The 19,958-nt window shown below is 55.7% G+C and overlaps 1 protein-coding gene across 12 annotated transcripts; it reads left to right on the top strand.

Moving 5' to 3' along the window:
- Positions 1–509: 509 nt before the first annotated feature.
- On the top strand, positions 510–19,958 carry SLC45A3 (solute carrier family 45 member 3). 12 transcript variants are annotated; one of them, XM_019649754.1, is made up of 8 exons: positions 510–604; positions 3,847–3,978; positions 10,280–10,442; positions 10,537–10,960; positions 13,104–13,494; positions 14,336–15,121; positions 15,836–16,101; positions 18,239–19,958. In XM_019649754.1, exons 5-8 carry the CDS (start codon positions 13,323–13,325, stop codon positions 18,677–18,679), a joined length of 1,665 nt encoding a protein of 554 aa, XP_019505299.1. In that variant the 5' UTR covers positions 510–604; positions 3,847–3,978; positions 10,280–10,442; positions 10,537–10,960; positions 13,104–13,322; the 3' UTR covers positions 18,680–19,958. The 12 variants fall into 12 exon arrangements, with proteins under 12 accessions (XP_019505299.1, XP_019505298.1, XP_019505296.1 ...); XM_019649753.1 differs by lacking the exon at positions 3,847–3,978 and adding an exon at positions 1,003–1,085 and having other exon boundaries at positions 10,284–10,442; XM_019649751.1 differs by lacking the exon at positions 3,847–3,978 and adding an exon at positions 1,003–1,085.

Here is a 19,958-nt window from a genome sequence, read left to right as displayed (position 1 = left end):
ATTTGGCTTTTAACTTCAGGAAGAGGGATTGAGTTAGCTATAAGGAAGCTCTTTCTGCCTCAGAGAATAGCAAACAGTAGGAAGAGTAACTCGGGGAGAATGTGACATCTTTCAAGGGCTGGTCCTGGATGGGTGGGGTGCTGCTCTGCCCCGGGGACAGGGGTATGACCAGAAGAGCACATACGGCTCATGGTCACAGACTGGCTCCGGGGAGGGGAGGTGCCCCGCGTTGCCGGGTCGCTTTTACCTAAATGTTTGGGTGGCGAGCGGCGAGGGGGCGGTGCACTGCCCTAGGTAATGACAGGGCAGTCTGGGAGCCACGCGGGGGCTGCCCGTCGCGGTCGGTGCTACAAAGACAGCTTGGAGACCTCTCGATTTCTTTTCTTGGGGACCAGCCCCACCCCTCCGGACCCCCTCCCGGCGCTCCCCCCCCTTTCCCTCCGGCCTGCCTCGCCCCGCCCCCTCCTGGCAGCCCCAGCGCGCATGCTCTCTCCCCCCGCCGAGTAACCTGGAGATTTAAAAGCCGCCGGCTGGCGCGCGTGGGGGTAGGAGGGTGCCGAGCTCGTCCGCGCCGGCCCCAGTGACAGACGCTCCCCTGGGCCAGGTAGGAGCGCACCCCCTCTTCTCCCTGGGGACAGGGTCCCGGCGCGGGAAGGGGAGGGGCGCTGCCCGGCCGGGCCCGGTGGTGTCTCGTGCTTTGCGCCCCGCTGGCTGAGACCGCGCGGTGGCCGTCCGGGCGCCGCGCCCCCGCAAGTCCCAAAGGAGGTGACTCGGCAGCCGAGCTGCGAAGTGCGGGGCGCCAGCTCGGGTCCCCGCGGGGCTGTGCTTTCTTCTCGGAGGGCGGGCTGGGCTGTAGGCGCCGGGGCCCCCGCTGTCCCAGGCAGAGCGGCGGGTGGGCAGCGGCGGGCGGACGGGCGCTGGCTCCTGTTGCACCTCCCGCGTCAGAGTTTTCTTTGGAAAGTTGCATATATTTTCTTCCCTTGTCTCGGCTTCACCGGAAAGGGGCAGGATGAGTCACCGCGGTGCGCACAGTCCCGGACTTGGGAGCCGGGAAGGGGGCCGGCTGACAGGACGCCGCGGGAAAGGTGACTGAGCCTTTGGGATAGTCTTGGGGCCAGGCTCTGGGCAGGGAGTTGAGGCTGGAGTGCGTGCGTATGTGTCCCGGAGAAGGGAAAAGAGGCCGCGCGTTCTCCTCACCTGCCTGCCAGGGCTCAGGTAGGGATGGTGAGGATTCTGAGATCAGCAACCAGGTGTGATGAGGTGACACCTGCCCCCCCCCCTCCCGCTACAGCCTTCAGGGCTCTAGGCTTAGGCAGAATGTGGGCCTGCTGGAGAAGCCCCCAGGAACCTGCGGTTTCTCCAGGGTGAGGGTCAGTTCTTCCCAGAGTCTCCTGTCCCCCCTCAGGTGCCCAAGCCCAGTGAGTTGCTCTTGCTCTTGACCTCTGAATCAGCTCCCATCTTCCCCCAAAACACTTTTGACCAGCTCAGCTTTTCCCTCTGCCATGGGCCACTGCCCTATACTTCCTCTTTTCTCAAGGGAACAGAATTGGGGGTAGGGAGGAGTTTGGCATGGTGGGTACCTGGTGAGGACTTGCCCTTCAGCTGTTACACAGACCTGATCCCAGTGGAGCAGAGACTAAGAATAGCCCAGCTGCTGCCTTGCTGCCCTGGACTCTGCAGCTGGGCACAGCCAGTGGACCAGGGCCCAGAGTGACTGTTGCTGAGCTCCTGGAAGCATTGCTCAGAGGTAGAGGTGAGGCCCTGCGGGCTTTTGGCTGCTTCTCCTGATATGCTTAGCAGATCTCCTTTCAGAGCCAGATAGCCTTGGTGTGGACTCACCTGCCCCAGGCCTGGGGCACAAGCTGGCTTTTGGAGGTGGGGAAGGCAGGGCCCAGGAGGCGCAGGCTGGATAGGGAGCCTGAGGAAACCCATAGAGCAATTTCTAGGGAGTGAGTGGGACGATATGTGAGGTCACAGCCCTTTAGTTGGATGGGTCCCATCCCCTCATTCCTCGCTTATCTCCTCCCCCCAGGCCTGTCATGGAGCCAGGACTCTGTTGTTCTAAAAGTGCTCAGAAAAATGGAGCTTGAGTCAGCAGGATGAGTCTGAAGATAAAAATACAGCTGTGGATGAATGTGCAGCTGTGGACATACAGGCCCCAATTTAGTGGGAGGTGGGGTGGGGGAAGTTTTCCTACGTACTCATGGAGTGTGTGGTGAACGCCCCTGCCTCTCCTGGCTCTGAGTTACCCTGAAAGAGGGGGGAAAAGAGAAGGAACTAGACAATGATCCTTGGTGGCCCACTGAGGTCCTTCCAGGCCACTGAAGGGTGGAGGGATGGTGTGGATTCCCCTTTCTCAGCCTGTCCAGGCCTCTGGGAAGAAAAGGCAGAAAGGCGGGGGTGATGGAGGACTCCAAAAGTGAAATTAAGCACTATCATCTGGACTATTATTGTCTGATAGCACAACATTATGGAGAAAAACCCAGACTGTCAGAAAGACAGGGTTTGTATCTCGGCTGCTCTACTCGCTGTGGAATGTTGGGCAAGTCACTTAACCTCTTTTCAGCCTTAGTATTCTGGCTGCAAAATGAGGAGGAGGAGGATGATGATGATGATGATAATAATAATACCTACTCTAGTTTTGTTATTTATTAAATAATAAATGTAACAAATATAAATATAAATATATAATATGTAATATATGAAATATAAACAATTATAGCTTTGTTAAATCACGCATATAGAGCACTGGACTGTGTGCTCTATAGGAAATAAGTGCTCAATAAATGTTAGCTAGCATTAACCGAATCCACTGTATTGTGACTGTGACTGAATGGACAGCAGCACCTAGCCTGGGACTCCATTCTTGGGCTCTGCTGCAGACCTTGTTTCTTTGGGAACAAGGTTTCCTCGACTTTGGGGTATGTCAGTAGGACTAGGTAAGAGGCTGAGCTCTAGCATCCAGCTGCCTGGGTTTGAATCCCATTTTCTCTTGTGCAAGTTACTTCACCTCTCTGTGCTTCCATTTCCTCCTCTGCAAAATGAGGATAGTGGTACCTACCTAACGGTATTCTGAGGATTAAACAAACTAATGTAGGTAAAGCTCTGAGTGCAGCAGCTGCTGGTAAAAAGAACTTGACAAATGTCACTGCTGTTATTTGGTGACAATGGAGGCAATCATTTTGGTTTACACTTAGAGACCGGAGTTTCTTAGCAAGGGAATTCATATATAACTACACGTAAGCTGTGAACAACACATGCAATTGAATTTGTGGTCCGGTGCAAAGAACAGACCAGAACTGGATGTCCTGGCCTCTTCCTGTTAATGTTGTGTGTAACTTTTAAAAAATCTGTCCAGTAACCCCTGCCCATTTACCTCCTCAAATCAGTGTTTATGGAGGTGAATATATATCCTGAGGTTAAGAGCCTTCTTTGCAGAAAAGTAATTTGTAGTGATTTTTAGGGAAACTGTATGATAGGGAGAGGGTGCTCTGAATTTGGGTTCTACTCTGTCCTCTCTCCCTAACCCTTGGGATCCTTTGCATTGCTTTCCAGTGTCCAGAAGAAAAACCCAGCCTGGCTTTTCTTTGAACAGTCAGTGGCCCTGTTTGCTGGACAGTGAGGGTAGAGGCTGGACCAGTTGGTACCAGGCCCAGTGTCTCAAATGCTGATGCCACTTGACTCCCAGCATTAGAGCTGGAGTGTGGAGCTTTGTGCAGTGTATTAAGTGTCCCTGCTTGGGGGCAGGGGCTGGTGACATAGCCATCACGGGATGGTCCTGATATCTGGCCAGAACTTCCTGTTTAATCCCTTTTTCTACTGCATGGTCTGTTTCCTCCTCCACAGGAAGTGGCACTGACCTTGAATGACTTGTGGGGCCTCTTGTTTCTGATGTTGGAGATGGGCCTATCTCACCTGTTGGCCTTGGTTTCTGTGTCTATAAAGTGAAGATGATAATATTCACCCTGCAAAGTTACGGTGAGGATTAAATGAGATAGGCATATTTAGCAAAGGCCTGCACAGACCAAGTGCACAATACATGTTTGTTCCCTTCCCCTTCCTTGTTAATTCTGGAGATCAGTCTCTCTGGGAAGCTGGAATAAGCCAGCAAGAAGGAGACCAGCCCCTGGTCCCATAGTCCCACAGCCCCTCAGTCACCAAACTCGGGCCAGACCAAATGCCTAGCCAGATTGGCTGCCCCTGAAGGCATCCTGCCTGAGACAGCAGTCCCTCTATCCCCAGTGCTCTGTCGTGCGCCCCCCACCCCCTTCTAATCTCAAGTGTACTTTGAGCAGACAAATAATATCTAAACTGGCAGCACCTGGCCCATCCCTAGGGATGTGGCAATCTAGCTTTCCACTTCTGGCTCCGGTCGCTAGTGTGAGCTGAGCACCTGAAAGCCTTGAATGTGGCCCTGCCTTGAATCCCAGGCACGCTGGTCAAATCACATCAGACAGGAATCCTGATTCAGCCTCACCCGTGAGGCCTTCTGTTGAGCAGCCCCCTTCTCAGGGTCTGGTCAGGGACTGTGCTTTCTGCTTTCCAGGAACTGAAGGGCTAGTGGGGTGCGGGGCAGGAAAGGACTGCAAGCCAGATCAGGAGGACCATGAGCTATCGATATCCAACCTTGAGGGCTGCTGGGTGAGTGCAGGTGAGACTGGGGAGAAAAGGAGGAACCTTGACAACTTGGGTTCCAGGTAGCCCCTGGGGGAGGTGCAGGACTTGAGCTGGACAGGGCTCAGGGGAAAGGGAGAGGTAAGGGAGTCCAGGGGAGGTGGCTGGAACACAATGACTACTTTGGAAGCAAAAACAGACCCACTGTTGATGAATATCCCCATGTTAGGCCTAGATCTGAGATCAAAACCCAGTGCCATGGTTTTGGGTCTGGTATCCTTTCCACCACACCCCACGAGGGAGGGACCAAAGGAGAGGTGGGTGGGTGTGGAAGTCCCAGGCCTCGGAGGCTGTGTTTTGCAGACATCTACCCTTTTCTGCATAGTTCCCACTTGCTCTTCTTTCAAGGCTCAGCAACACAGCTACTTTGTTTAGGAAGCCCTGGAAAAACTGAATGTGCCCCACGTGCGGAACTTGTGTCTTTGCACCTGTACCACTCCATTGCACTCTGATTGCCTTTTGTCTCTTCTGCTATCGGGGGCTGCAGTCCATTGTTCCCAGCACCTTCACAGAGGGCTGCCACATAAGTGGGGCTCAGTAAGTGTTGGATGGATGGATGGGTGGATGTGTGGATGGGTGAGTTTTAATACTCTTTGAAGTTCCTTTGGGGGAGGTTCCTTTTCATGCAATGAAGCATACTTCCTCCAGGGGTGGACAGATTAGGGCTCTTTAAAACAATAAAATTTTTTTTAAAAAGAGTCTTTTTTGGAACCTGCTTGCACCTTGCTCACTGCTGAATGACTGTTTTTGAGAACACATTTCCATAGGACTGAGTCCGGCCCAGAATCCTCTGATGATAAGTGGGGCTGGTCACAGACCCTAGGATATCAGGGCTGATAGGTCCTTAAGAGACCATCGAATTTGAGATCCTAGAGGTGGGACGTGGCAGAGCTGGGACCAGCACCCTGGTTTGACTCCCAGCTCTGCTCATCTGTGGGTCTGCCCAGACCCTTTAACCCTTAGCTTCTTCCCTGTATATTGGGTTGTTGGAAATGTCATGATGTATTTTTTTCGTTGCCAAAATGCGTCATGACTTTTCCGACAAACCAGTAGCTCACCTATAAGAAAGGCCAGGCTGCAGGAAGGGGACAAGGGTTGTCTGTGCACAGATGGGGAGAGCTGCCTGGTCTGGCTGACTGGCAAAGTTCAAGTTCACTAGGAGGTAGGCCAGTTCAGGTTTCACTGTGCAGGGGCTGTAGGAAGAGAAGGGAACAGGGGGAGGGAACTTCCCAGTGGCCTAGAGCCTGTGCCCAACTCCCTGTTCCCCCACACTCCTCTTTCCCACCCTGGACCAAGGGATTTCTTGGGACCACAAGCCCACCTCCTAGGGAAGCATTTATTGTGGCCCACGGAGGGAATGAATTTGGTCACTCATTTCTGCCAGGAGCAGAGTCCAACTCTGGGAGGGAGTGGGGAAGAGGGCACTCTGCCTCCAGATATCTTGGTTTCTTGGCTCAGTTTCAGGTGACCCCTGACCCTTGGTGCTCTGTTGTACTTGAACGGTGTGAAGGCAGGTGAAGGATGGGCTAAGTGCAGCTGAGGGGCTCTCCACCCGGCTCCCCTTATCGCTCGTGGGTGGAGTGCTATGACTCCCGCCCCCCATGCCATGTGGTCTTGTCAGTGAGCGCTTAGTGGGCACCTGTCCATGAAGAGCCCCCTGCCTGGGTGGGGTGGGGTGGGGTGGATGTGAGATCATATAGCTGTACAGTTGGAAAGAACCTGAGACAGCATCTACTAGCTCTCATTTCACAGGTGTGGAAACTGAGTCCCAGAGAGGTGAAATGGCTTGTCCAAGCTACACAGCTACAAAAGTTGCTGAAACTGGATTACACTGTCCTGGCTCCCAGGTTGTAGCACTTTCCCGAATTTTCAAATGGTTTGAATTTTTTTTTTTAAAGATTTTATTGGGGAATTGGGGGAGGGGAACAGCATTGGGGAATCAGGGGAAGGGAAACAGACAAGTTGCTGTCCTTTTGTTCTTCCGTCTAGTTGTGGAGGACGTTGCTTCACTGGCCCAAGTTGGTATTATCATTACGCTCTTCCCGGGTGAGGCAGTCACTCACCTACCACTGGACGGCTCAAATGGTTTGAATTTTCCATTCAACCCTTTTTATCTGTGTAGCCTTGGGCATGTTAATGAATTTCTCAATTTTTATTCTTGTGAAATAGGAATATTAAATAGTACCTACTTTGTAGGGTTGTACAAATGGTATGAATTAGAGAGAGAGGTATGTCAGAAACCCAGCAGATGCCAGACACTTTCCAGAACGTTAGCAGGTGTCGGCCACTGTGATTATTTCCCTTGTGGATGAGAACCACCCAGTTTCATGATGTTGGGATGTTTATCCTACCCTCCATGTCCCTTCACAGCCTCGACACCAGGCAGGTCTGCTGCAGTGACCTCTGCTCACCTGTTGGGGCCAGCACCTGGGGAGGCATTTACATTCTTGGCATTCCTCTTGCTTCTGGGCTGAAAGCGCTGGGGGTGGGGGTGGGGGGCTCCAGGTTGAGAGGGGAAAGGGAGAGAGAAGAAAGGGGTAGCTGGTCGCCCTCTGACCTCTGCTGTTCCTGTTTGGGAATGAGAAAGCCCTCTCCCTGTTTTCTCCACTGAAGAAGCCCAAACAACTGAAGGAGAGGCTGCCAGGAACTACTACATACTTGCTTCAAACACACTATGTGGCTGTGAAGCTGATGGTTTTGACTTCAGTTTTCCTGCCTGCCAAATGGGTCTATTCATTATACCCACCTCATTGGGAGGTTGGAAAATTAAAACACTTGGAAGAGTACCTGGCATGTAATAAACCTCAGTGTTAGCTGCTATTACTAATTACAGATGAGGAAACTGAGGCTCAGGGAGGTCAGTTAACAAGGCCACACGTTGTAATATGTGGTAGAGTTGGCGTGCGAACCTAGGTCAGGCTGATTGCCAAAGCTAGGTCACCCTACAGAATCCTCCAGGTTCAGAGGCCTGTGGCCCCTGAGTTGGAAGAGAGCTCCAGGTTGAAGAGTACTGGTTGTCTTGGCTTGGAGGGCACTTGGTCAAGGTGCCCCAGTGTGACCTTGGGTCAGAGCTGTTCTCAGAAAGGAAGTCTGATGGGGAGGCTCACTGCCTGGAGTCAGATGTATGAGTGTGTTTACTGTCACCATGGGATTGCCAGGTGACCCTTGGGAGGGGTGCTGCATCTAGGCTTATTCTGGCTGGGACTGACTGGCCAAGGTGAGGGTCAGGCCTGTCACTGGATTGGAGAGGGATGGGGAGGGGGAGATCAGAGCGCTCTAGGGACTGCCCGCTGTCCTTTCGCCTCCCCTCCCCAACCTACTCTGGCATTTGTTTCCTTTCAAAAGCTGGGCTGGGGCTCTCAGACAGGGCAACAAAAGCAACTTTCCTCCGAGCCACTGCCACCTGTTGGGTTTTCACACATTGGGGGGGAGTGGGGGGGGGGAGCTGTTGCCCTTTTCCCAGTGTCTGCAGTGTGCCCCCTCAGGCCCCCCAGGGCCTGGGATTCTCTTTGCTGCCCGATGTGACAGGGCTCATGAGCCAAAGGGGGTGCCCCCCCCTCCCCAGCAGCTGGAAGGGAATTGAGTGGGAAGGGGTCGGTGCTGGCAGCCGGGTGAGAGTTTGATGGATTACTCTGCAGGCCGAGAGGTTTCTCCCTAATCCCCCTTTGTGTCCCGGCCTGCAGCCCCCTCACTCTCTCTGACAAGCTGCTGAGCAGAAGGCTTCCAGTCTACGCGAAGAAAAGACAGCACAGCAGGCGAACTCTAAATCCCTGGCCTCTGGGCCCTGGGGGGGAGCTGGAGCCCCGGAGCAAGTGTGGAGAAAAGAGGGGGTGGATCTTCCCTCTGCTTGGCCCTTATTCTTTCTTACAGTTCCTGGAGGTGCAGAGGTTGCCTTCTGAGTGGTGTTCTCAGGTGTCCGTGGGAGCCCTGCAAAGTCGTGGGCCTCAGCTATTTGTGCAGATCCTTGCCTTTTTATAGGGTGGGATCAGGGAAAGCTGACCCTCGCTTATTTGGAAGTATTTGAGCCCAGAAAATCAAAGACTAAATATGGGTTGGAAAGCACAAAGCCATGCACAGTCGAATCCTGTGCCCCCTCTTCCCAGCTGCCCAGGTAGGAGTTCCCATAGCACAGCATTCCTGACAAGGGGATCGGTGATGATGGAGAGCTCGTTGCCTTACAAGAATGCTCATTTGCAGCCCTCCTGGCTGGCCAGCACATCCTGTTTCTGAGGTGCCCTAGGGCCCCTTGGGAGCTGCCATAGGGTGGAGCTCATTTTGGGAGTGCAGTATGCTGGATTTTACTAGGTAAGGACAAGGACATTGGTAGTGTGGGACTGAGGCAGGGGGATGGATGACAGGGAGGCTGGGCTGGTAAACCCCCAGGCCTCCTCCCTGCCTCCAGCCTAGAGAGCCTGGGAGAGCTTTGCTTGGAACCAGATTCTGGGATCCAGTCCTGTGTGGAGGAATGGGGCTCTTTGCTAACTCTCAGTTTTACAGCTTCCACCTGCTATTGCGCCCCACACGCACGCAGTCCTGGCCTGTGGCTAGACCACATTTTAGGGTGTGTATTGGGGCAATTGGCCTGGAGTGACCACACCCCCTCCTACCGTTGAGTCATTACCCCTCTGGCTAGCCTCCCCCCCCATCCCCAGTTTCCTCCTCTGCTGGGAGGGGCTGCCTGGCTGTGAAGGGTAGAGGAACACGTTTCCCCTGGAGCTGTGAGAAAGCGACTGTCTTTGTGAGTGTGGAGGGAGGACTGCAGGGTCGCAGGCTCAGCAGGGTCAGGGTGGGGGCTGCAGCCCTTTGATGTGTCTGGGCGGAGTGTGGGGACGCTGGCCCGCATAAAGAGGCCATAGAATTGCTGCCTGACACTGGCCCGCGGCGGGGCTGCCCCAGCCCAGGCTCCCTCTGGCCTCTGTCTGTCAGCGGAGGGGGCTCTGCTCCCCCCAGCTCCACCTCAGCCGTAAGGGGTGGCAGGAGCCCCTTTGAAAGCCCTCAAAGGCCCCTTTATATGTCCCTCTGACCCTCCCTTCCTGGGTAGGGAGCTACCGGCATGGGCTTGGTCCCCTTGCCTCCCTCCTCCTCCACTCTGTCGTCTGAATTTTGGAAAGTTCAGGCCAAGTTTGTTCCTGTTGCAGTTCCATTTCCCCATGCTCTCTGCTGGGGCCTAACCTGCAGTGGGATGTGATGCAGCCCACCGTCTGCTCTGGGGGTGCCACTTGGAGCACGGGGCACGTAGGTCTCCTGGTTTCTGGAATTGGGCAAATTGAACACAGGTTCGCTGATCCCGCCAGGGCCCTTGGCTCTCTGGGCTGGGGTTCTGCTCCCCCAGGGGTGAGGAAAGTTGGCTTGGGGCGGATCTCCAGGAAGGTTCCCAGAGGTCTTGGTTTCCTCCAGCTTTCTGGCTGTCCGGTGATCCGGGGCCCCAGAGAGGAGGGGAGATGACTGGAACTTGAGAGGGTCTTGTCCTAGAAGGCCACCGTTCCTTTCCAGGAGGTCAGGCCAGACTCCCCCTTTCTGTACCTCCACTTCTCTCCTCTTCCCGGTCCCTCCCCGCCAGGTGAGCTGGGAGGCTGGATCTTCAGGTTGATCTTCTGTTTGCCAGACAGGTGGAGCGCTCCAGGAGCAGGAGGGTCTGAGTCAGAAGCATCTCTGAGACTGGAGAGTAGAGGGGGATTTCGATCTGTTGCCCTGCCTGTGTCCGTGAGGAGGACAGGGGAGCTCCCCAAACAGGGGACCCAACAGTGACCCATCCCTTTCAAGTTTTGGTGAGAAGTGTGCCGGGGCTCCAGGTAGGAGCGGGGATGGGGGAAGGCTGAGGGGAAATGATGTTGAACCACTTCTTGTCCTTTCACCTGTCAGAGGCTGGGAGCCGGGCAGGGCCTGGGCTTCTCTGTTCGTGCCCCAGAGAAGAAGGCCTAGAGGGACAGCTGGTGACAGGAGTGAGTGATGTGGGCGTCCTCTCTTTTCCTCCACCCTGGGGGCCCTGGAGTATGAATGAAGAGGGGAAGACCCAGGCGCTGGGGAAGACGTAAGGAGAAGAAAGGCGGTTTTGGAAGGGAGAGTATTCTTATGGGCTTGGAATGAGTTCTTCAAGCAATTCTGCGCTGAAAAGAGTCAAGTCTGGGGGTGGTGAGTGGCCCCAGAGCACAGCAGAAACCAAAAGGGGAAAGGACGGGCTCAGCAACCTAAGAACGGAGAGTCTAGAGCAGAGCTTGGAGCCAGCCTACTTCCTACCCAACTCCTTTCAATGAATTCCTTACCTGGCCCAGCCCCTGGTTACCTGGTAAGGAGCCCCTAGGAGGCGGAGAGGGGCACTGGGGAGGGGGTGACAGCTAATGGGCTTTTGGGGCTGTAGGAAGATGAGGGGAAGTTCTTCTCTTTACCCCTTTTTGCCTGTCTCCCTTGTGGGCTATGGAGCCAGAGTAAGGGAAGGAGGGAGGCAGGTGAGGGGATTAATAGTTGCTGGAGTTGCGATTTATTTTAGAGAACTGGGGCTTGGGAATGGGGGCAGATTGTGGGTGAGGTTGGGTCTGACCGGCTGTGTTTGCTCAAGGAGGGCCTGGTCTTTAAAATCCCTGCGCAGGTGAGTGTCCAGGGCCTGCCCAGGCTGAAGGCAGGGAGTAGAATGCACTGGAAGACTTTTGACCCAGAGCCCCTCCCTCCAGGCTGGAAAGCAGCATCCCTTGGTGTCTGTACCATCTCCTGCTTTCCTTTTGGGGGCGTTTTGGCAGTGTGCCACTGGGGAGGGGCTCAGCTCAGCTGAACCCATAATCGCCCAGTTAAGACTGATGTCTGGTGTCCCTACCCACCTTTTGGGATGGGTCAATATTTTACACTTCTCCCCATGCCACCCCCATAGGAATCTGTGTGTCTTCCCAAAGTGGATAGCTTGGGCTTAAGTGGAACTGTGGAGAGGAGGCTGTGGGTTGCTTAGCCTTAGTAAAGCCCCAGAAAGTATTTATGGGATGGAAACCTCTTACCCAGGACTGATGGCCATCTGATTTCTCTGTGGCACAGCTCAGAGAGCACCTATAACACGTGTTGCAACACGCAAGGCCCTGCGGGGCTGAGTGTCACTTGAAAAGATAAAAGAGGTTGAAGTGCCAAATTATGAGATACTGAGATTGGAAGAGGGAATGAATGAGGGCTGAGGCGGAGTCCAGGTGGGGGAGGGGACTGGAGCTGGGCCCTCCTCCACTGCGGACTTTGCACAGAAGTAGTGCCCTTCAACAGCATGTATAGAATTGAGACAAGGGAAGGCACGCGCTTCTAGGAGCCTGAAGCTCTGTGCACCACCCCTCCTTTGGAATGGGTGACAGGTTAGGGGATTCTTGCCTTTCCTCAGCAAGACCCCCTCTCCATATCTCCTCTTCATGACTGACTTGATCTTCCCTTGTAGTCACTTCTAAACAGGGCAGGCTGCAGTGGGTGCTGTTTTCAGAGAGCAAGTCCTGGAGCAAGCGTCCCTGGGGGTGTGGGGCACAGGGTGGGTGCTCGCCCAGTGGGATCTCTATGCCCCAGAGGCAGGCCTAGCAGGAAGGGCTGTGGGGACTTCCCTGCTGAGAATTGAGCTGTTTGAGGAGCAGAGAAAGGCTGCCGGGAATTGGTGGGGCTTCCTGCCAGCCCTAGCGTCACAGCATCATGGCAGTTGGTGCAGTTTCACGCTTTCACGCCCGTGAGGCCGGGACCTGGGAACAGCCTGGCCCGATTGTGGCCCCACTGTCCCATGACAGTTGGGCAGCACACGTGGGAATGTTTCTTCTCTATGAGTGTTGAGCACGGTGAGAAACTAAGGGAGAGGTTTTCAGGCCCAGGTTCTTCCAGGGGAGCGCTTTTTCAGTGGTGTCCATGACAGGTTCAAACCCGACCCGACAAACCACAGCCTCTCCTCCCTTCCCCCTTGTCCTCGTCCTTGGGGGTGGGAGTTATGGTGCAGCATGGCTCATGGCCAGGCAGTGCAGAATAGGAAGTGCTGCTCTTAACAAAGGGGAATTGAACAGCCCAGCTCTGGGAAATGGAGAGCGCAAAGCAAACAAACCTGGCCTGACAGAGGGTCTCCGGGGGCACCTTGATAACAGGGCCCAGGGATCTGGGAATTCATTTGGTTTGATTTGTTTTGATTTTTTCCATACTATCAGGCAAGGGCAATTGCAAAGATCTTCCAAGATACAGAATAACCGACATCTGTTTGGCTCTGGAATGTGCTGAGGTTTAAAAATCATATTTACCTTATTAATTATGTCAGCCTTAGGCTAATATTAACATGCATTTCCTGATTGGGCAGTATGGGGGTGGCACCTAGGTGGCAGGTCCACGCCATCAGCCCAGGAGGGAACAGGATTCAGAGAATTCAGAGCAAATCCTGGAGATCTGGTTCCCAGCTCTTAACTAACACCTCAGTGTTTGATTGTCCTTGTCTTTTTTAGGATCTGAGTGATATGTCCCCACCCAGGCACCCCACGGCAACAGGCATTTAACATGGGCTGAGAAGCTGGACTTGCACAGAGGGCTGGCAGAAATGGGCCCCTGGCTGAGTCCTAGTCAGCCGGTGGCAGCAAGGAGAGGCCTGGGCGTCTGGAGACGGGCTAGGACGGAGCAGTTCTGGAGTGAGTGACTAGGCCGGAGCCCTACCTGCCTGGCCCACCATGGTCCAGAGGCTGTGGGTGAGCCCCCTGCTACGGCATCGGACAGCCCAGCTCCTGCTGGTCAACCTGCTGACTTTCGGCCTGGAGGTGTGCCTGGCTGCTGGCATCACCTACGTGCCACCCCTGCTGCTGGAAGTGGGGGTAGAGGAGAAGTTCATGACCATGGTGCTGGGTGAGTCACCACATCCGCCTGCCCTCCTGTTCCAGATGCATGCTGCCCGGAAGTAGGGCAACAGTGTCTCTGCCCAAAGAGCTGCTCAGCGGGAGAGGTGGCTATCTACTGGGTTGATGTGGCTGGGGACAGGAGTGACCCCGGGCTGAGGAGGGCTCAAGAGGAAGAAAAGAGTCCAGGGACATGACCTGGTCACCCCGCTATACCACTGGCCCCTGCACAATGATTGGCTCATATGCAACACTGGAGAAATGGCCCTTCCCCTTTGTCTAGCCCTTTATAATTTATATCAATTATCTCATTTAATGCTTGCAACAAGCCTCTGAAGTTATCGGGTCCACAGAGAAGATACTGGGGGTCTATAAGAGGTTAGGTGACTTAGCCAGGTTATACAGCTAGCTACTGATAAGTAGGACCAGGGTCTCCCAGCCAGGGCTCTTTCTTAACCCGTGGGTCAGAGACTGAGCACCTGCAGATGAATTCTGCTAAAGCCACAGAAAGCAAGTGGTCCCCATCGTGTGACTCCCTGGAAGAAAGGGCTCTGTCAGAGTTATAGGCTCCGGAGTCAGACTGCCTGTTAAAGCCCTGCCTCCCACCCTCCATAGCTCTATGCCTGACACAAGTATCACTTATCAGTTGTTCCATGCCTTGGTTTCCCCATCTTCAAATGGGGCTTTAGTGATCCTTACCGTGAGGAGTAAATTAGAGTCCCTGTGAAGTACTCAGCACAGTACCCAGTACAAGGTTGGCCCTCCCTGTGATAGTATCATGGTCTTTTCCACCCTTCCCCTGATCTTTAAGGGTTCCAGCCTCTGACTCGTACTACTTGTCCTTCTTGCAGGCATCGGTCCAGTGCTGGGCCTGGTCTCGGTCCCACTACTCGGCTCAGCCAGTGACCACTGGCGTGGACGCTATGGTCGTCGGAGGCCCTTCATCTGGGCACTGTCCCTGGGCGTCCTGCTGAGTCTCTTTCTCATCCCGAGGGCTGGCTGGCTGGCGGGCCTGCTGTGCCCGGACACCAGGCCCCTGGAGTTGGCACTGCTGATCCTGGGTGTGGGGCTGCTGGACTTCTGTGGCCAGGTGTGCTTCACTCCACTGGAGGCCCTGCTCTCTGACCTCTTCCGGGACCCGGACCACTGTCGCCAGGCCTTCTCTGTCTACGCCTTCATGATCAGTCTCGGGGGCTGCCTGGGCTACCTCCTGCCTGCCATTGACTGGGACACCAGTGCCCTGGCCCCGTACCTAGGCACCCAGGAGGAGTGCCTCTTTGGCCTGCTCACTCTCATCTTCCTCACTTGCGTGGCAGCCACACTGTTTGTGACTGAGGAGGTAGCACTGGGCCCAGCTGAGCCAGCAGAAGGGCTGTCGATCCCCTCCAGACCGCCCCACTGCTGCCCATGCCGCGCCCGCCTGGCTTTCCGGAACCTGGGCACCCTGGTTCCCCGGCTGCACCAGCTCTGCTGCCGTGTGCCGCGCACCCTGCGCCGACTCTTTGTGGCTGAGCTGTGTAGCTGGATGGCGTTCATGACCTTCACGCTGTTTTACACGGACTTCGTGGGCGAGGGGCTGTACCAGGGTGTGCCCAGGGCTGAGCCAGGCACCGAGGCCCGGAGACACTACGATGAAGGTGAGGCTCGGTGGCTGGGGAGCTGCTGTGGGAGCTGCTCTTCAGGGGAGGCTCAGGCATAGGGAGGTGCCCACCGCCCGTGCCTGGGTTGGTAGCTGTGCATCTCTGTACCGCCATTCCCCCAGCAGGAAAACGGGCCCAAGCGGCATGTGCGGCTCATCAGGGCACACAGCAGCGTGGCCTGCAGTCTCAATAGAGCCGGGGCTGCCCTGAGTTTGCTCAGGGTCCTTGCTCCTCTTGACGGAAGAAAAGGCTGAGCTGATTTGAGGTCCAAAGGGAGTGGGGGAGTCAAGGCTGGGTCTCAGGTCTTCCTGGCCCTAACGTCAGTGTGCCCTCTGCTCCCCCTACTGGCGGCCCAAATCCTCTCCCAGCACCTTGCGCTCAGGCATCCTGGAACTCTGTCTTGGAGCCTCTGGCAGAACTGTCCTATGTTCCCTCTCACCCTCCTAGCTAGCTGGGCACTAGCTGAGGCTCCCAGTCAACCCTCAGAACATCTCTCTCTGCCCTTAGCCAGCAGCTTTGGCCACATTCCCTGAGGCCAGTGGAAGAACCGAGACTCCTGTTGTTCTACAGGAGGGTGCTGGGGAGCAGGGCTGGTCTACAGCATATCTTGGGCAGCAGGTGCCCCTGGGCCCTAATTCTAAGCCCCCCCAGATTGTATTGGGCCTCTCCCCCATCCCTGTCTGACCGCCTCTTCCCTGCCTCCCTGTCCAGGGGTCCGGATGGGCAGCCTGGGGCTGTTCCTGCAGTGTGCCATCTCCCTGCTCTTCTCTCTGGTCATGGACCGGCTGGTGCAGCGGTTCGGCACCCGGGCGGTATATCTGGCCAGCGTGGTGGCTTTTCCTGTGGCTGCTGGTGCCACATGCCTGTCCCGCAGCGTAGCCGTGGTGACCGCCTCAGCAGCCCTCACTGGGTTCACCTTCTCTGCCCTGCAGATCCTGCCCTACACGCTAGCTTCCCTCTACCACCATGAGAAGCAGGTACTCACTGGATGCTGGAGGTGTGGGGTGCGGGGAGTGGTGGTGGGGGGGGAGCAGTTGGAGAAGGCATTCTTTGATCAGAGAGGAAGCCCACGTAGCCCCAGGGCCAGAGAGTGGGCTGCGGAAGGAGGGTGTAGATTAGATCCTGGGAATGACTTCCTGGTGTCAGGACTATAAAGCACTTGTGTGGAAGATTGCAGGAAATGTGAAATCCTTCTCTGGGAACCCTGAAGAATCAGGCTAGCAGAAGCCCTCAGTCTGGGCTGGGTTGTTCTGTAGAGAGGCAGGGGGCTGGATCAGATGACCTCTGGGGTCTAGCTTCAGCAGACGGTGAGCGGTGAGCGGAGCTGGTCTGGTGTTGGCAACCTCTCCTTCTTCAGGGAGAGGCTGGGAGGGGCCTTGTGACTGATCAGTGCCTGCTTTGGTCTTCCAGATGGGGAAGCCTCCTTACTGCCCTCTCTCCTGGTTTATCTTCCTTTTCTGTCGAATTCTCTCTTTTCTTTTCCTGCCGCACTCCTTTGCCTCCGTCCCCTTCTCCCGCCCCCACGGCAGATCTCTGTCTGACACCTGATACCACTCACCTGGGCACTGTGTAAGTCAGGGGGCCTCACCCTACCCAGGCCCTCCAGGGGCCCCCTTCCGGCTGTGTGGTCACCGTTGTCCCCTCCACTGGCCTCCCTGAGCTACAGCCCTGGGTATAGAGCTCTGTCCAGACAGGCAAGAAGTTGGGTTGTCCGAGGGAGGAGATGGAGGCCTGCGCTCAGAGCTTCCAGACTGCAGGGAAGACATATGCCTCTGCCCTTGTAGGGCATGAGTCGCGTAGCAGAGAAACACGGAGCTGGGAGGCTGGTTAACCGAATAGTAACTGCAGGGGTGGAGGGAGGGGCCAGGGTCTTGGTTGGGGAGCCTGGTCCTGCCATGCCTGTTACCACACTGCTAACCTTCATCAGCCTCCACTCTTCTGCTGTGCTGCCTGCCTGGGAGCTTGGGGGGCTGCTGTCCGGAGGCCAGGCTTGGGCACGTACACTCGTGCCAGGGAGCATGCGGGGGCTGGTCCTCCCCTCTACCTGAGGAGCACGTCTCTCTCTAGGGACCTCTCCAGGCCCCAGCCTTACTGGTCTTCCCCAGGGTGGCAGACATGGAGGAAGGGTCCTGAGAGGCCCACTCCAGCAGCTGCTGATGGCACGCGTGGCACTGCACACCACCTGCGCCTGCCTTTACCCGTTTCCATGAGCCGTGAGCTCCCCTGGGGTCAGGTTTGAGTTCAGCCATGGCTCCCAGCTCTACCCTAGCCAACTGTGGAACTCTTCTGTGTTAGGCACTAGTGGGCATGGGGACAGTCTGATAAGTTGTAGCTTTCTCCTTAAATAGGAGGCTCAGGCAGGTGGGGGCAGGGCAGGGCCAGGTGAGTGATCGAAGGCAGAGAGCGAATAGATAGGGCGAAGGGCCACATTAGCACAGTTGGCACAGCTGAGGTGTGGAGTCAGGAGGAAGCTGATACCTCCTGCTCCTCTGTTCCTCGAGGCCAGGTCTGCTGGACCCATCCTTGCCTCAAGGCGGGGGCCACAGACCTCACAGCAGGGCAGCCACTCCAGCCAGGGCCTGAGCCCCAGGGGGAGCAGAGCTTCTTCTGAGGAGGGTGATGAGGACTTCCCAATGGCCAAGTGGTGGGGTCCAGGAAGGGGGAGAGTTAGGAGAGCCAGTGTAGGGGTTTGGGCCATCAGGGGCTCCAGCCTTGGATTTTGCTCCTCTGTTCTTACATGTCTTGCCTTTGTCTTCATTCTGCTCGTCTTTCTCTTTACCCTGGGGTTCTGTTCTCTTCCCAGCCTGCAGTACTGCATTTGTCGGCCACCCACCTGTTCTAGGAGAGGCTAGAGGAGTCTTAGACTTCTGGTTTGATTTGTCACCCCTGCCTCCCCCCACCCCCCAGCCCAGGAGGGTCCTGGCTAGATGCAGACCAAGCAGGTTCTGCTCAGTTTTCTGACCCGCTGCCTGATTTTCATTAAGGCCCATTTCCTGGTTTCTTCTAGCCCCTGGGATAAAAGGCCAGGGTCTCTTCTCATAGCTAGCGGATCCCATGCCTGGGTACACACCGGTCCTTGTCCCTTCTTCTTTCCTCTGTTTTCCCCCTCCCTAGGTGTTCCTGCCCAAATACCAAGGAGATGCTGGCGGTGGTACCAGTGAGGACAGCCTGGTGACCAGCTTCTCACCGGGGCCCAAGGCTGGCCCCCCCTTCCCCAACGGACACGTGGGTGCTGGAGGCAGCGGCCTCCTCCCATCTCCACCCACACTCTGTGGGGCCTCTGCTTGCGATCTCTCCATGCGTGTGGTCGTGGGCGAGCCACCGGAGGCCACCAGGATTATTCCAGGCAGGGGCATCTGCCTGGACCTCGCCATCCTGGACAGTGCCTTCCTGCTGTCCCAGGTGGCCCCATCACTGTTTATGGGCTCTATCGTCCAACTCAGCCAGTCTGTGACTGCCTATATGGTATCAGCTGCAGGCCTGGGTCTGGTTGCCATTTACTTTGCTACGCGGGTAGTATTTGACAAGAGTGACTTGGCCAAATACTCAGTGTAGAGTACTTCCTACCCTCTGAGGGAGGGCCTGCCTCACTGGGATCCAGGTCCCCCTAGTCCATGCTCCAGTTAGCCCCTTAGGGCTACAGGGCTGGCCTCCCAGTGTCTGTTGCTGCCAAAGTGGTGAGGCTCTCTTCTGCCACCCTGTGGCGTTGAGGTGCATAGCTGCACAGACAGGGCACCAGAGCTTCCCTCTCACCTCTGCCCAGTCTTTAGGGCTGGTAGCTCTCCAAATGGGCTTCAGTCTGGACTTCTATAGGGAGAGAAGGGCGGAGCATTTGATTAGCACCCTGCACTGGAATGCAGGACCTTTAGGGGGTTACCCAGGCTAAGGGTTAACAGTGTCCTGGTCAAAACATACCTAAAGAATGGATTTGGGGAGCTGAGTAAACTCAGCCACCAGGTCTCCCATCTCCAAGCCCCCATATCCTGTAGGTTCCCCCAGTGTTGCTCTTGCGTGGGAGTTTCTAGTGTGAAACTCTCCTCCACAGGATTTGAGAGGATGAAAGTTACTTGGGGGGCCGAGTCTTGAGGGGAGAAGGGATGCTGCCTGGCCCCGCAGTACTGCCTTCCCGCCGAGTCCCCCAGCCCTATGTTTTATCATGGCTTGTTGGCCCCTGCGTCACCATCCTAGGGACACAGGCCTTTAAATATTTAACTTATTTATTTAACTAAGTAGAGGGGTGGTGACATCCCCAACAACTGGGTCCCCTGAGATGGCTGGCTATGGGGCTAAGTGTTGCCAGAATCTCCTCCTCCTGGAGTGACTGGTCTGGCCCCAAAACTGCCTAACCCGGGAGCTTGGAAGCTCTGCTCACCCGAGCTGATAGCCCAGTTCCTCTTACCCAAGGCTACGGGAAGGCGGAGGGTGGGCTCCAGGTCCCCGCCACCGCCCTAGCCTTCCTCCTCTCGGCCTCGCCTGCCCTGCCCCACTCTGTGCTCCCTCAAGGGCTGGGCTGATGAAGGAGCTGCCCACCCCCTACGGGCTCCACAGCCCTCTCTTTGGGGCTGTTCTCGAACCAGAAGCACCCAGTGTGGCTCCTCGAACCTTTATCTGTCTCAGCCCCCAGGGCATATCTGTGCTTGGTGACTCTTGCACAAAATCTCAGGAGCACCCCCTGCGTGGGCTTAGGAGGTCTGATCTCTGGGGGGAGGTTTAAGTGCCGTTTGCAATAATGTCATGTCTTATTTATTTAGTGGAATAAATATTTTATACTGTATATGAGCAATCAGAGTATAATGTTTATGGTGATAAAATTAAAGGCTTCTTATATGTTTAA

This window comes from Hipposideros armiger, unplaced genomic scaffold (assembly GCF_001890085.2).
Source record: "Hipposideros armiger isolate ML-2016 unplaced genomic scaffold, ASM189008v1 scaffold_134, whole genome shotgun sequence".
Lineage (NCBI taxonomy): Eukaryota > Metazoa > Chordata > Mammalia > Chiroptera > Hipposideridae > Hipposideros > Hipposideros armiger.
This window is presented reverse-complemented; position numbering and strand designations above follow the sequence as displayed.